Source organism: Lepus europaeus, chromosome 17, assembly GCF_033115175.1.
Source record: "Lepus europaeus isolate LE1 chromosome 17, mLepTim1.pri, whole genome shotgun sequence".
NCBI classification, from domain to species: Eukaryota; Metazoa; Chordata; class Mammalia; order Lagomorpha; family Leporidae; genus Lepus; species Lepus europaeus.
The window spans coordinates 50,308,206-50,324,334 of record NC_084843.1 but is presented as its reverse complement, the minus strand read 5'-3'; the positions used below and the strand labels follow the sequence as shown (position 1 = coordinate 50,324,334).

At 41.3% G+C, this 16,129-nt stretch overlaps 1 protein-coding gene across 4 annotated transcripts in view; it reads left to right on the top strand.

The window, feature by feature from the left end:
* Window positions 1–16,129, top strand: part of ANK3 (ankyrin 3) — a 348,893-nt gene that overhangs the window by 283,818 nt on the left and 48,946 nt on the right. For 3 of the 4 annotated variants that reach the window (XM_062214423.1, XM_062214424.1, XM_062214425.1), the window contains 6 exons: window positions 9,287–9,498; window positions 10,859–11,066; window positions 12,025–12,121; window positions 12,474–12,702; window positions 13,340–13,465; window positions 14,541–14,663. In XM_062214423.1, coding sequence (XP_062070407.1) covers window positions 9,287–9,498; window positions 10,859–11,066; window positions 12,025–12,121; window positions 12,474–12,702; window positions 13,340–13,465; window positions 14,541–14,663 — 995 coding nt within the window. Of the gene's footprint in view, window positions 1–9,286; window positions 9,499–10,858; window positions 11,067–12,024; window positions 12,122–12,473; window positions 12,703–13,339; window positions 13,466–14,540; window positions 14,664–15,087; window positions 15,115–16,129 lie in introns of all 4 variants that reach the window. The other variant, XM_062214422.1, reaches the window with a different exon arrangement.

Here is a 16,129-nt window from a genome sequence, read left to right as displayed (position 1 = left end):
CTCTTTTGGGAAAAACATGGAGAAGCAGACATAAAGAATACAAGCCTCTTAATCTGTGGTCCTGAAAAATGATTATTCCTACAAAGCCAGGCGTTCTCGGGGCCGGCGCCATGGCTCACTTGGTTAATCCTCTGCCTGCGGTGCCAGCATCCCATATGGGTGCCGGGTTCTAGTCCCGGTTGCTCCTCTTCCAGTCCAGCTCTCTGCTGTGGCCCAGGAAGGCAATGGAGGATGGCCCAAGTACTTGGGCCCTGCACCCGCATGAGAGACCAGGAGGAAGCACCTGGCTCCTGGCTTCGGATCAGTATAGCTCCGGTTGTAGTGGCCATTTGGGGGGTGAACCAACGGAAGGAAGACCTTTCTCTCTATCTCTCTCACTGTCTAACTCTGTCAAATAATTTTTTTTAAAAAAGCCAGGCATCCTCTCCCCTCCTTCTCTTCCTTTAGGAAGTCTTCCCTAGACCACATACTAAATTTGGATGCACCTGATAAATACATCCCTGACCCTGGCTGTCTTCCGCCATAACAATGTACTTTGAATTTGGTCATCTTCCTGTGACCTGACCTCCCTGCTAAGGTCTCTGGGGGCAGGGACTATCTGACAGGTTGGCAGCCATGTGTCTGGTGTGTAGACCAGCTCTTGGCACAGAGCTGTCACTTAACCACAGCTTGTGGAATGACCGGAGAGATGAATGACTTGAATCTCGGTTTATGTCCCACGATGGGGGACACTTCTCCTCAAGAGTCCAGTGACCCACAGCCAAGTAAGGATGTAGCTTTCTGCAAGAAGGGAGGCCACAGCACAGTGCAGAGAGGAGGTCCAGAGAGCTGGGAAGGCTTCAGGGCAAGCTATGGTGGTTCTGCACAGCAGCAGAGGTAATCTGATGGTCAAGTTCAAAAAGACCATCACATGTCTCTCTGACTTTTTGTACCTCCTAAGTATATAATGGTTAGAAAGAAATTTTCTAAAAAAAGGTTTAAAATTATTTTTCTACAAATAATTTAAATTCCATCATTGTCAGGAGTATAGCATGGATTTGTTAACATTAGAGGAGACAACAAGCAGGCATGTCATTGTTCCCAGGCATTCCGCACCTTTAGCACTTAGTGACGTATGCAGTCTGAGTAACAGAGACAGTCCATACCCTGGGTGCTCACCATGTCAAGTACATAAGCCACACAGATGAAAGGAGATGCTAGAGTTGAATAGGAGGACAAGGGTCATTTGGGGTTTGTCCTCTTACAATATATAAAAGCTGCATACTCAGATGGAGCTTCCGATGGAGCTGCATTGTAGTTCTAAAGAGGCAAAAGTCTAATTTTGTAAATTATGGCACTGACTATATTGCAAGTGCTGTGTTGTTACACAAATTCTACAGCTAGAGTTGAATCAATACTTGTGTAGATTTACTTTTTAGTTCCTTCATTTCTCCCAGCTTATATGTTATTTAATTCTCTGTAGTTGGGGGAATTTTTTCTTAAAAATTAAATAATGTTGAAATGATAGGAATTCAAATTTAAGCTTTTTTTTAAAGATTTATTTATTTGAAAAGCAGAGTTACAGAGAGGCATGGTGGGGGGTCTTCCATCCACTGGCTCATTCCCCAAAGAACCTGAGCCATCTTCCACTGCTTTCCCAGGCCATAGCAGAGAGCTGGATCAGAAGTAGAGCAGCTGGGACTCCAACCAGTGCCCACATGGGATGCTGGCATTGCAGGTGGCTGCTTTACCTGCTAAGCCATGGCGCCGGCCCCTCAAATTTAAGCTTTGTAGAGGTATAAATTAGAGATGTGTGGTGAATTTTAAAAATCCAAGTTTTCATTTTCCTATAGATCCACTACAGACTGGCTGACTGCCTCTCTGGCTTTCCTATCTGTGTGACCCTGGAAATAATGTGTAACAGCTTTATAAGTTATTATGCAAAAGAATTGTGCTGAATAGCTTTTGACACTTCTTTGTAATATCTGCTCCCAGAGGGAACTTTCTATCTTGACATTACAGATGAGGCATATAGCTCAGGAATTTGCCAGAGATATAAGGGTACTGGTTGCAGAGCTGAATTTGAGGTCTGGGCACTTGTGTACAATGAATTTCCCCAGAGCCATCCTGGCTAACTTGCCCTTTTGAATTCTAACATTCTGAGACTCCTTTTTATTTGCCTCTAATTATCAAATATCTCAATCTTAGAAGATCAAGCTGAGCAATTACCTGACCAGAAATTAAAAACTAGATCTAGAAATCATCCCAGGAGAAACCTTGAGGTCATTTCTGTTCTTTGTGTAGACGGTTCATAGTCAAACCTGATTGGGTCCCAGTCTTCAATACCGAATTTGATACAGGTCAGAGTCTTGTTCCCGTTGGACTGCGTTACCGAGATATTTAATCACATACGTATAAGAGTGAAGCAGAACTAATCAGCATGGTATTTGAAAGCTCTAAGGCTACCGTTGACTTGCAACATGAGTTCAGTCCTGCTATTTATGCCTCGTTGTATTATGGCCTCTGCAACCATTTCTGGTTGCAAGGCATTCTGTGACCCTTACTGCTCTGTGGCAGTGAGAACACTGCGCCACCTTTTGCGAATGAAGAAACTAAATGAGGTACAAGGTGCTTAAGAAACATACCACTAATGAGCGGGACGGAAAGGCTGTACCATGGTAGTACCTCTGGAATCTGCTTTCTGCCTATAGCGTGGGCAAGAAGCAGCCAAGCCACCCCTTTGACTACGGTGTTTGCAAATCTGTTCTTAACTCATCCACTTCGTAACCACACCCACGTGCCGCTGGTCTGCCAAGATGCTGTGTTAAGGAATGGCTGAAGTCAGTGTCTGGGACTTCAGCTCCTCCACCTTTCGAGACCTGGGTTCTAATCCCAGCTCTAGAAGTAACCCGCTAAGTCATTCTGACAAGTCAACTTAACCTCTCCAAACTTTACAAACCTATTTAATCAAAATGCTATTTGAGCAACATAATAGCTGACAGTTCACAAAAGAGACCTTCAGTTAGTGTATAAAATTTTTTTTTTTTTTGACAGGCAGAGTGGATAGTGAGAGAGACAGAGACAAAGGTCTTCCTTTTTGCCATTGGTTCACCCTCCAATGGCTGATCCGAAGCCAGGAGCCAGGTGCTTCCTCCTGGTCTCCCTTGTGGGTGCAGGGCCCAAGGACTTGGGCCATCCTCCACTGCCTTCCCGGGCCACAGCAGAGAGCTGGACTAGAAGAGGGGCAACCGGGACAGAATCTGGTGCCCCAACCGGGACTAGAACCCGGTATGCCGGCGCCGCAAGGCGGAGGATTAGCCTGTTAAGCCACGGCGCCGGCCCAGTTAGTGTAAATTTTAACCTTCTTCCTGGCCAAAACCCCCAGAATTTGCCTCTGCTTTCCCTCTAATTTTCTTGTTGTGTGTTAAAACTTTATTATTTATAGATTTAAAATGAGGTGGGGGATGGGCATTATGAATTACCCTGAAAAGTGAGAAGTTCATGCTTAATCATTTTTACCTCACAACAACTTAGGTAATTTTATTCTTTAACTCTGCAGCTATGGAATGGTTTACTATATCCCATGCGGAACAAAAACAAAACCCATTGAGAAGTAGTGATATCTATTGTTGCCCCATAAGCAACTCTTCTCATACAAAACCACCCTTGTGTGTTTTTCCCCATAGAATTTTGTGGTTAGAGTTTTAATAAAGTGGATGCTGACTTCTGGAAGTTCAGGGAGAAGATGAGGGTACACTAAGACATTGCTTCCCAAATGTGAAGTCAGCTGAATTGTGAAAAACAGATGCTCAGGTCCCACTCGGGAAGCCTGGAATTTGTAAGCTGGTGTTTCCCAGGATCTGGCTGGGGTGGGGGGCACCTGGCACTGGCAGCTACAGCAACCCATTTGTGCTGTCGAATATTGTCTTCGGCTTTTCTCTGTGTAAAGGATGGGAGCAGGATGAAGATTCTTGGTCAGACATTCCTGCTCCTGTGACCTAAGTGGTAGACCATCTTTTTTTTTTTTTTTTTTTTAAGATTTATTTATTTATTTACTTGAAAGTCAGAGTTACACAGAGAGAGGAAAGGCAGAGAGAGACAGAGGGAGAGGTCTTCCACCAGCTGGTTCACTCCCCAATTGGCCGCAACGGCCAGAGCTGTGCTGATCCAAAGCCACGAGCCAGGAGCTTCTTCCGGGTCTCCCACATGGGTGCAGGGGCCCAAGATGATGAGTTCAGCCATCTTCTACTTTCCAGGCCATAGCAGAGAGCTGGATCGAAAGTGGAGCAGCTGGGACACGATCCGGCGCCCATTTGGGATGCCGGTGCTGCAGCAGCGGCTTTATTGGCTAACACCACAGCAGCCGCATGGCCAGCCCCATGGCAGACCATCTGAAACTCTGAACACATACCAGTTCGGTGCTGAAAAGTGGTCATGGCTCATTTTTACATTATTGGTTTGCTGTTTCTGGAAAGCTACTCTGATAGCCTCACTAAGTTTGCGACACATACCTTTAGGGCAATTTTATATTATCTTTTTTTTTTTTTAAGAAAATAACCTCATTTAAATTACTTATTTGAGAGGAGGAGAGACAGAAACATAGAAAGCTCCCATTCTTGGAGCGAGCATTGTGGCATAGCAAGTAAAACTGCCTCCTGCAACACACACCTTCCATCTGGGCACCAGTTTGAGTCCCGGCTGCTTCACTTCTGATCCAGTTCCCTGCTAATAGCCTGGGAAAGGCGGTGGAAGATGGCCCAAGTGCTTGGGCCTCTGCCACCCATGTGGAAGACCTGGAAGAAGTTCTGGCCTCCTGACTGGCCTGGCCTGGCCCTGGCCAGTGGAGCCATCTGGGAAGTAAACCAGCAGATAGAAGAGTGCTCTCTCACTCGCTCTCTCCTTCCCTCCTTCCCTCCTTCTCCCTCTCTCTGTAACTCTGTCAAATAAATAAATATATTTTTAAAAGAAAGAAAGCTCCCATTATCTTCTTCAGTCCCCAAATTCCTGCAATAGCTAAGGCTGGGCCAGGTGAAGTCCAGAGCTGGGAACTCATTCCAGGTTTACTCTGTGGGCTGCAGCAGTCCAAGCAGTTGAGCCATCACTGCTGCCTTGCAGGGTCCCCACTAGCAGGAAGCTGGAGTCAGGAGCTGGAGCCAGGTGTTGAGCCAAGATTCTCTGACAGCAGAAAAGCTTCTCGACCACTGGTCCAAGTGCCTGCCTCTCCCCTCATAGGTTTCAAATTCATTTAAAGCATTCGTTAACTGAACAGTAATTTGCATTATAAATACACAGACATAATAAACTTTATTGTGGATTAAAAAATAGGAAAATGTAATTTTTATAAATATGAAACTATTAAAAGAACAAATAATAATAAATCACTAATATATATTTTAAAGCAAGATTTAGATAATTACATGGTTGCTTGGTATGAAAAGTCTCTAAGGCTCATTAATTCCAGTAGATTTCTTTGTTCAGTCAATGTAAATTGAGCACCTGTTTATGTGCCAGGCCATTCTCTAAAAACATCATTTAATGTTACTTAACAATGATTACTTCATATTTTATGAAAAGCCCCTATTTTTTTAATACAAACAGATAATTTCCTTAAAGTCAAAAGCCTTGTCGGAATATACCCATGATGCCAGGTAATGTGATCATAAGTCAGAATGTAATAATAGCTAATGAGAGCCCTCTCTCATTCCTCTTTCAAGCCTTCTGCAGCCAGTGGGGTCTTTAGTTACCTGTTTTCAAACATTTAGCTAAGATCATTTCATTATTGTTTCCATTTCCTTTTGTGAAAGCAAGCAATAAAATTGCATGAGTTGAATTTATGTTATAATATATTTTACTGCTTATATATTTACTACTGTTTAATACTAGTGTTAGTATATTATGCATGTAATAATTTATGCATATACATACATTATAATGCATATAATTATATTACCATATTTTACATGAATTATATGAATTTTAATAGAAATATAGAGATGTGATTTATCATTAAGAGATCATATATCATATTTTTCTTGGCTTTTTTCATTTAATATGTTTTAGAGCTACATATACTCTTTTTTTTCTTCAAAGATTTATTTATTCATTTGAAAGGCAGAGCCCTAGAGAGAGAAAGGGAGGAACAGAAAGAGAGAGATCGATCTTCCATCTGCTGGTTCATTCCTCAAAAGGCTACAATGGCTGGAACTGGGCAGATCCAAAGCCAGGAGCCAGGATCTAGGTCTCCCGTGCGGGTGCAGGGGCCCAAGCACTTGGGTCATTGCTCCATTGCCTTCCCAGACACAGCAGCAAGGATTTGGATCAGAACTGGAGCAGCCGAGACTTGAACTGGCACCCATATAGGATGCCAGCACCACAGGTGCTGCCTTTACCTTCTTTGCCACAGCGGCAGCCCCTACATATACTCTTATCTCATTCTTTTCAATACTGAATGAGGGGCCAGCACTGTGGTGTAGCAGGTAAAGCTGCTGCCTGCAGTATTAGCATCCCATATGGGCACCAGTTCAAGTCCCTGCTGCTCCACTTCTGATCCAGCTCTCTGCTGTGGCCTGGGAAAGCAGTAGAAGATGGCCCAAAGACTTGGGCCCCTGTACCCATGTGGGAGAACCCGAGGAAGCTCCTGGCTCCTGGCTTTGGATTGGCACAGCTCCAGCCATTGTGGCCAATTTGGGGAGTGAACCAGCGGACAGGCGTCCTCTCTCTCTCTCTGCTTCTGCCTCTCTGTAACTCTTTCAAGTAAATAAATAAAATCTTAAAGAGTCATTTCACCAGAACTTGAAGTAGAATAAAATCTGTGTATAAAGCATAATGGAATGGATGTATTTAGAAATAATCATTGAAAAATATTTTAACTTTAAAAAAATGCTGAATGATATTCCATAGTGTAAACATACCACAACTCAATTAACCTCAGTCCTGATGATGGTTAGTAAGATCATGGGATAGAATTTCAGGTTATAAGGATTCTGGAGTGAATGTTGCTAACTGGTTCTCACCCCTTCCTCTTGTGTCCTCACTCCTACCTGCTGTCTACGTCACTTATTTTTTATTTATGTAATATCCTAGAATTTAACATCCTGGCCTTCAACTTCAACTCTTGAAAGGATATGCTACTTTACGAATAATATTTAAGAAATACTTTCTTATTCTTTTTATATTCCTATTGACTGACTTTTATCTTCAGGGAAAATGTTACACATGTCTGAAGCACACAAGTAAACAAAATACAACCTAGTTATAGGGAACCAGGGAAGGTACTCTTTACCCATTTCATTATGTAGAGGCCTGGGAATCTGAGGATTCTAGAAGGCAATGTGTGACATTCTATTTACAGAAAGGTGCATGGGGGCCCTAAAAATTCTACTTGCCCACTGCAAGTAGTGGTAGTGCTTGGAATCTCCTCATTAGTCAAGTTGAGGTTTATCTTCAAAATACCTGTTAAAATGCACATTGACAGTCCATAACCATGCAAGGTGGGGGGATTTTGTGTTGTTGTTGTTTATAGATTATTTGAAAAGCCGAGAGAAAGACAGAGGTCTTCTATCTTCTGTGTAACTCCCAAATGCCTGCAACAGCCGGGGCTAAGCTACTGAAGCCAGGAGCCCAGAACCCAGTTTAGTCTCCCATGTGGGTGGAAGGGATTCATGCTTCCCAGGGCATACATTAGCAGGAAACCAGAATCAGAAGCCGAACTGTGACTCAGCCCAGGCATTCTGATATGGGATGGAGGTATCCCAGGTGGCATCTTAACTGCAAGGCCAAATGTCCACTCATTTTCCATGTGCCCTTTGATTTTTCATCATATATGTGTGTACATATGTGCACGTATGTATACCCATAAACTTGACTCTCTTCATCCTCTGTTCCCCTCCCTCTAATCAATTTGTTGATTTTTATATATAATTCTTTTATTCTTACATTTCTCTGTGTGTAACTGTTTTCTTATGATACTTTTAGGTACATTTTAGTATCGTGTAAGAGATTGTCCCTTACAAACCTGCTTTTCCAAAATACCCTAGGCCAGTGTCAACCATTTGTTGCTCTATAAAATGTTTAGATCATTTATTCTAATTAGCCAGGCAGAATCCTGCATAAAAGTTGGGTATTTAAAGAAAATTTTAGTAGGGATAAATTGGAGTGCAGGGAGGTGGTTGGCCGGGAGACAGGAGGTGACCCCAGAGACCCTGTTGAAAAAGGGCAGACCCGCAGAGTGGCAGGAGAGCGCGTCACTTCTTGAACGGAGTCAATGGGACTTGGACCATTGGAGGTGGCGGATGCAGACATAGGAGTCAGAGCTGTTAGACGGAAGGACAGGGCGTCACTGTGCATCCTATTCTAGAGTCAGGACAACGGAACATGAGGCAGGTTTGGGTAGGAACAAAAAGGAAGAAATGTCCATTTGTTCATGGACTATGGTCCGTATGCGAGAACTATTGGCGGTCAGGCTGTGAAGATACTAATCATTAGGATAAGTTAAAACCATTGGAAAGTGGTTTGCTTCTTATCCACTTTCTTGTGAGGCCTGAATTTTTTGAGATTTGTTCCTGCTTTGCACGATTTAAGCACAAATCATTAGAATAATCATAAAGTTTGCTTGTTTGAGGAGGAGGAGTTTACCCTTACACTACAGTGCTTTTTTTTTTTTTTTTAAGATTTTTATTTATTTGAGAGGTAGAGCTACAGACAGTGAGAGGTAGAGACACAGAGAGAGAGGTCATCTATCCGATGGTTCGCTCCCCAAATGGCCGCATCAGCCGGAGCTGTGCGGATCCAAAGCCAGGAGCCAGGAGTTTCTTCCTGGTCTCCCACGCGGGTGCAGGGACCCAAGGACTTGGACCATCTTCTGCTGCTATCCCAGGCCATAGCAGAGAACTGGACTGGAAGAGAAGCTCCCGGGACTAGAACCAGCTCCCATATGGGATGCTGGCGCTGCAGGTGGAGGATTAACCTACTGCGCCTTGGTGCCAGCCCCAACATTACAGTGCTTTTGCAAAATTTGAACTTACTGCTATATGGGAAGTCTTCAGAATGTTCATGGAAAATGCATATGATGATAAAAATTATGCATGAATTTCAAAATTTTTTGCACTGAGATAAATTTACCTTTCAGTTCTGTTTTTCCACACAATTGTTTTTAAAGTACCCTCCTATGGTCCCTGTAGTTGCTCTGTGTCGGCTATTGGATATGAATAATCTTGCCTGTCGCAAGGACCCGTTGGCTTTGTCTCTAGGTATTTTGAGGATGCGCTTACTCTCCCGGCTTCTTCATCCTTTCCTTTCTTGTTTTCAGAACTCGACAGCCCGGAAGAGTTGGGGAAGAAGCGGATCTGCAGGATTATCACTAAGGATTTCCCCCAGTATTTTGCAGTGGTTTCACGGATTAAGCAGGAAAGCAACCAGATTGGCCCTGAAGGGGGAATTCTGAGCAGCACCACTGTGCCCCTGGTCCAGGCGTCATTCCCAGAGGGCGCTCTGACCAAAAGAATCCGAGTGGGCCTCCAGGTAACGTTCCGAAGCCAGGTGTCCCTGCTACGTGCAGAGAGCACGTGACCGTGTTTTCTCCTGGAAGCTGTCATCACAGCTACTCCTCACTGCTATGTGTAACGCGGCTGTGTTGAGAATCGTTAGCCTAATTCATCTGAAGAGCATCGCGTGTAAGATTTGCCTAGTGGCCTGTTCAGTCAGGTACATGTTTCTGGTTTCTGATAAAAGACGGTTTGTCAACCATAGGCTATGGGCCTTCATACGCGGGCCAACATACCAACACTTGGTTTATGACCTGTCACTTCATAAAAATCAGTTACAGTGAAACTTAGAAGCTTTAGTGTTTTGTTTGATTTGAGTAAATCAGACAGGCTGGGTTCCATCCAAACCGGTTGGAACTTGTTTTGGTTTGGAAAGCCGACTGGAGATCTTGGCCAGGAGGAGCTGTCTTCTGTTTATTCATTTCGGTGAGACCTTCGCTAGTGCTGCTTTTCCTTATGCAGTAAGGAAAATGAGCTGAAAACTATTTGCTGCACCCTGTTAGTTCATGTCATAGTTAATATTTTCACTGAAAGCTCACGCTCTCTGAGTGAGGCTGGACTCACCTGCCCGAGGGAGTTGTAAGGGTTTATTTCAGCTGAGCACTCTTATGTTCTGGGGAGGTCTTTACTGAGCCCCTGAAGCTGGAGACCACCTCACACGGCAGAGGGATGAGGTTCCTGACGCCTGTCTCCCACAGTGAATTATTTTACCGACGAAGAGCTTAGGCTTGACAGACTAGAATGGAAATCCTTCATCGTCTGGAATATCTTTCTTCCCTCCCCTCTCCTCTGACAGCTTCAGTTTTTACAGGAGTACAAATTGACTGGGTGAGATTGTACCAGAGGACCTGCCTAGGATTAGAATGACAGGGTCTTCAATAAGTTCATAGAAAGTATAGAAAGTATCTTAGGAAACAAAACAAAACAAAGTCCATGTCTTTTGCCTGCATTCCAGAATTTTTTTTGACAAAACAATCTTTAGGTTCCACTTTTCCATGAACTTTTTGAAGCATCCAATGCACTGCACACACTTTTTTCTTTTGTTGTCCCTTACTCTGCATTAGACTAAGAAGAGGCCCTGCCTTGAATCGGGCTTTTTCTTTCATGCAGGCCTCTGCTGTCTGTGTTCTACTGGGGGCATAGGCTGACCGGGTCCTGCACAGTGTTGGGTTCTTCTGGTTTTCATGACTTTCTGGAGTAGTGTGAAAGAAGAAAAGCATAGTTGTTTGGATTGTAGTGTTGTTTTTTTCTTTTTTTGCCTCCTCACTTAAAAAACCAACATCTGATGAAAAAAAAATCCACTTTCACTTAATTTAAGTTCCTTTCTCTGTCTTTAGGCTCAGCCTGTTCCAGATGAAATTGTGAAAAAGATCCTGGGAAACAAAGCAACATTTAGCCCAATTGTGACCGTGGAACCAAGAAGAAGAAAATTCCATAAACCAATCACAATGACCATTCCGGTGCCCCCACCTTCAGGAGAAGGTGTAGCCAATGGATACAAGGGGGATACCACACCCAACCTGCGTCTTCTCTGTAGCATCACAGGTTTGGTTCAGTTGTCGTTGTGTTTCCTATTGATTTGCATTGGTGCAAATCCATGCCAACATGAGGAGCAGAAAATATAGAATAAGATGTCTCACTTGTCCATCACTTCATTTTTGTTATCCTTGGACTCATTTCTCTAAGATGCTGGTTTCAAGACTCATTTAACAGCTAGCGATATCTTCTTTCCTGCTATTAATATTGGCATTGGTAATAGAGCCCTCTTGGGATTATTGAGGTATTCTTGAATATATTGGAGCATCAAGGTCATTTCTCAATGAACCTACCATGACCCTGTAGATTACCCAAAAATTGGATAGGTTTGCAGAAAAATGTAGATCACACAAAGCACTAGGAGTCAGGACGTGTTGAATACATGTTTCACCTGCTTTCTTCTCTGGTGTAACCCAATAAACTGCATTTAAAGGGTTTGGGAGAACAAGAGTGTGTGTTAAACACCAGGAATCTAGTGCTCAATTCTTCCTTTGGTTATCCTAATCTGTTTTTTTATTGCAAGCCCAAGATTATTAATTATAGTTATTTTTCTGAGCAGTAGTTTTAAGAGCTGATCTTCCCTTTTTACCCTAGAAAGTTGAATGGATTTAGCCAGGTACAAAATGATCTGCTTAACTTCACAGTCTTTACATTTTTTTTTTTTAAAAATCACAGATTCATTATCTATCTGTAACAACACATCTTTTCACTGATAAAATATTTATAAACTGTGGCTGTTCTAGCAATTAATTATTATACACACAGCCAAGTAATATTTTAAGGAGTTAATAGTATCTTATAAGGAGATAAGAAGAAGATGGTAAAAGTACAAAGAGAGTAGAGAGGAAAGCTCTCTTTGGTGCAAGCCATGAACTTGACAGTGTTGAAGCTCTGCCAGTGATTGGCTGTGGATAATGACGTACATGTCACCAGGGCATCTCCATAACATGTGCTGCTCTTCTCTCAGGGGGCACCTCGCCGGCTCAGTGGGAAGACATCACAGGCACGACTCCTTTGACCTTTATAAAGGATTGTGTCTCTTTTACAACCAATGTTTCAGCCAGGTATGGAAATAAAGAGTTCCAAAAGCACTAAACAATCAAATTTTATAGCTTTTTTGGAAAATAAAATTTGTTGTGTTCAAGAGCAATATCTTTTTTTAATTTCATGGGGAAGAAGAGAAAAAAATCATTAGTGTTTGCTTAGCAAAATTACTTTCAAATGCTAAATAGTTTCTGAGGCTGATAAACAAAGTAAACGCATTTGTTTTCTAAATGAACTAGCTGTTAATAATTTGGCTTAGTTTCCCTTATATACATCCTCTGATTTTTTAAAATTGTGAGTCCTTTGTTAAGATTGGCTTTTATATCACTTCATTTTCATGCTTCGGTTTTGTTTTTATTTTGCTTTTCTCAGATTTTGGCTTGCAGACTGCCACCAAGTTCTAGAAACTGTGGGGTTAGCCACGCAACTATACAGAGAATTAATATGTGTCCCATATATGGCCAAGTTTGTTGTTTTTGCCAAAATGAATGATCCTGTGGAATCCTCCCTGCGATGTTTCTGCATGACAGATGACAAAGTGGATAAAACTTTGGAGCAGCAAGAAAACTTTGAGGAAGTCGCAAGAAGCAAAGATATTGAGGTACCTTGTACACAAAAGCAAGTTCACCTAATTACATTCCCCTAGATACAGGATTTAATGTTGAGCCATAATAGTACTCACTAACACTATCAAATATATTATTGATTTTATTTTATAGATTCAATATAGATGCAATCTGCAATTAAATATATTTAATAAAAAGCATATTAAGTATGTTTTGGGGTTATCTTAGCTGGTTAAAATACAGTAATGTGGTACTAATGAATACAAGACATGGATTCTACCTCCCTCAATACTTGTGTTTTCTCATTTTTATTGTCATCGTCAATACCCATTATTATGACTTCTCCTTTTTAAGCAATGATCACATGAGTATCTAGGAGTCAAAAAAATGATTTCAAAGTCCACATAAATGAGTGATTCATGTCAGGCACTTTATCAAGCACGTTTAATGTTGTTAGGATAGAAATGAACACAAAGTTATGTTTTGTGCATGTCCATGACAGGGTTTCCAATCATAACTATTGAATTTGCAATGGCCAATAGCAACATAGAAGTAGTTCCTAATAAAGAGAAATGGAACAAACATTCACTCTTTTGACTTGTGTGATTGAAATCTCAAAAATTCTTCAAACTGAAATTAACATGAAATAATGTGTTTCTTATACTCTAAAAGGTTCTAGAAGGAAAACCTATTTATGTTGATTGTTATGGAAATCTGGCCCCGCTTACCAAAGGAGGACAACAACTTGTTTTTAACTTTTATGCTTTCAAAGAAAATAGACTGCCATTTTCCATCAAGGTAAATCATCTTTACTAAAAGAGATTCTGAAATTTTTAAACACTCTTAGAGAACAAAAACAAAACCTTTTGATGCTTTGGTTTGAAATAGCCCATGAAAGGAATGGGCATTTAGTCTAGCAGTTAACATGCCCATGTTATGCCTCAAAGTACCTGAGATTGATTCCCAGTTGAGACACCCACCCATTTCCCATATCTGAGTGCCTGGGTTCAATTCCCACCTCTGGCCCCTGACTCCAGCTTCCTGTCATTGCAGACCCTGGGAGGGAGCCAGTGGTGGTTCAAGTGGAAAACTTGGATTGAGCTCCTGCCACACATGTGGGAGACCTGCTTTAAGCTGTTGGCTAGCTGCTTTGGGCCAAGCCCATCTCCCACCATTTGTGGATATTTGCAGAGTGAATCAGCAAATAGGAGAGAGTACATGAACATGCTGTCATATAAAAAAAGAAAGAAAGAATATCGCTCATCAAACCTGAACTCCTAGGAATGAAGTTAGATTTTATTCTACTTCTACTGGAGTTTAATTTTGTACCAGTTAAGCTTTATAATTAATAAAAACAATCTTTGCCTTTTAAAATGTTTAATTCTTAAGCAAATGTTTGCAAAGTCAATCTAGAATAGTAATATGTATCTCACCTGGTTAATGCTCAGTAATCAAATATTTGATGGGTGAAATCCAAATTCAATATTCCAGTTTCATTTCCATTTCTGATGGCATCCAGGGACATTCTGGGGAGAGAGTCTTCCTCAGAGAACAGGAGATATGATTAGTGATTTTTTGGATTTTTTTGTTGCTGTTGCAAAACCTGAAGCTTTGAGAAAAAGAAATTATTAGGCAGCAAGAAAATGTGTTTGAGTGGTCTATGAATTGGCAGGTTAAGACAAGCAGATCCAACAATCCTATGTTTAAGCTAGCAAGTAGGTATCTAAATCTTACCAAATTCAAATGTGACTCCCCTGGCTGACAAGTCATTTTTTCCCTCTTCTTTTCCTGCCTCTAAGTGGGCTTCATTAAAGCAAGCACATTAACTCTCACATAGACAGAATCCTAACTGTCACTACCTAAACTCTTCTAGATTAGAGACACCAGCCAAGAGCCCTGTGGCCGTCTGTCTTTTCTGAAGGAACCAAAGACAACAAAAGGACTGCCCCAAACAGCTGTTTGCAACTTAAATATCACTCTGCCAGCACATAAAAAGGTATCTTTTGATCCTGGCTCGTTTTAGTTTCTTTCCCTAGTCTTGAAGAATGGGCCCTTGGTATGCAATTAAGCAACGCTTTGTACCACGATTTTGAGATGCAAGTTTTATTAGTCTCCTCGTGTAGATGGACTAAGTCTTGTTACTGTGGTGTCAAATCCTTATAGTTTGTATGATGGAGTCCTCTGTTTATCGCTTCTGCTGGTAGATCATAGATTTTTATGCTTTCAAATAATGTCACACATTAGTTTGCCATGGATGTACAGTTCTTAATATTTTTTTGTTGCTTCTTTTGATTTGCTTTGCTTTCTAAATCAGCTTGCATTTTGTGCTCCCTACTCAGTCCTTTTCATATCCTGATATTCTTTTCCCTGCTGTCCATTATAATATTCCTTGTCTCTACAATGCATCTTGGAACCAAAAGGAGACAGAGTCAGATCAAGATGATGAGGTAATATGAACACTTCTGCTTTTATTCTATCAGAGACAGACTAGAAATTGAATCTATATGAAAGAAGTTGCAGAGGGCTGAAGTATGGGAACTGTGTAAATTGTATTTTTGCAGGTGTTAGCTTAAGTGAAGTAAAAGGATATGAATTTTTTTAAAAAAATGGTTCACTCTTCCTTCACATGCAAGAGTACTTCAGAATACACCTAAAATTATAATCCAATTTATGATTTAAAAAGAACCAATAAAGTTCTTAAAGTATTTTTAAATATGCTAGATTGACATATCAACAGACTTTTTTTTTAAATTTCAAGTGCACATTTTACTCTCTATTGCTATCTACTGTGCTACAACCTTTAAATCAAGATCATGGTTAATATAAGAAATTTTTATTAATAGAAAGCAATTTTGTGTTATATAAAACATTGTTCCCTGGCTGTTGATAAGTATTGGATCAGCTAAAGATATGTATCTTGGCTATTTTTAAAGAGTACAGTTGTTTATTTGAATTTTGAGAGGATTTCTCCTTCTAAATCATCTCCTAACATTGCTCAATGGCTTTTTAAAGCCCACGCATCAATCATTATAGAATCGGCAGCCTTAGGATGCAGTAACATTACTGCTGATAAAATCATTAACCTGCTGTGAAGCTCTTTGCTTGTACCTTATGCCTATTAACATACAGGGGTCACAGTAGTGATTGGAATAATAAACTTTATGTGCCTTTTTTTCCCTGAATGTACTCACATGGAGTGAGTGTACTTTGTGATCTGTGTTTTCAGTATGGATGGATTTGGGGCAACTTGACTGTTCAGCATCCGAAGTCTCTGTGATGCTCGTCTTCCATCTGTAGTTCCTGTAGCGTGTGTGCTGTGTTAGTGCTCTTAAACAAGTACTTGCTAAATGGTGGTTATGTGGTTGAGACGCTGGGGTGGGGCTATAGAACCTCAGTAGGAAATGAATATCTGGAAGAGGAAAATGCTTAAAAAAAATCAGGATAAGCAAGCTATCAACCTGC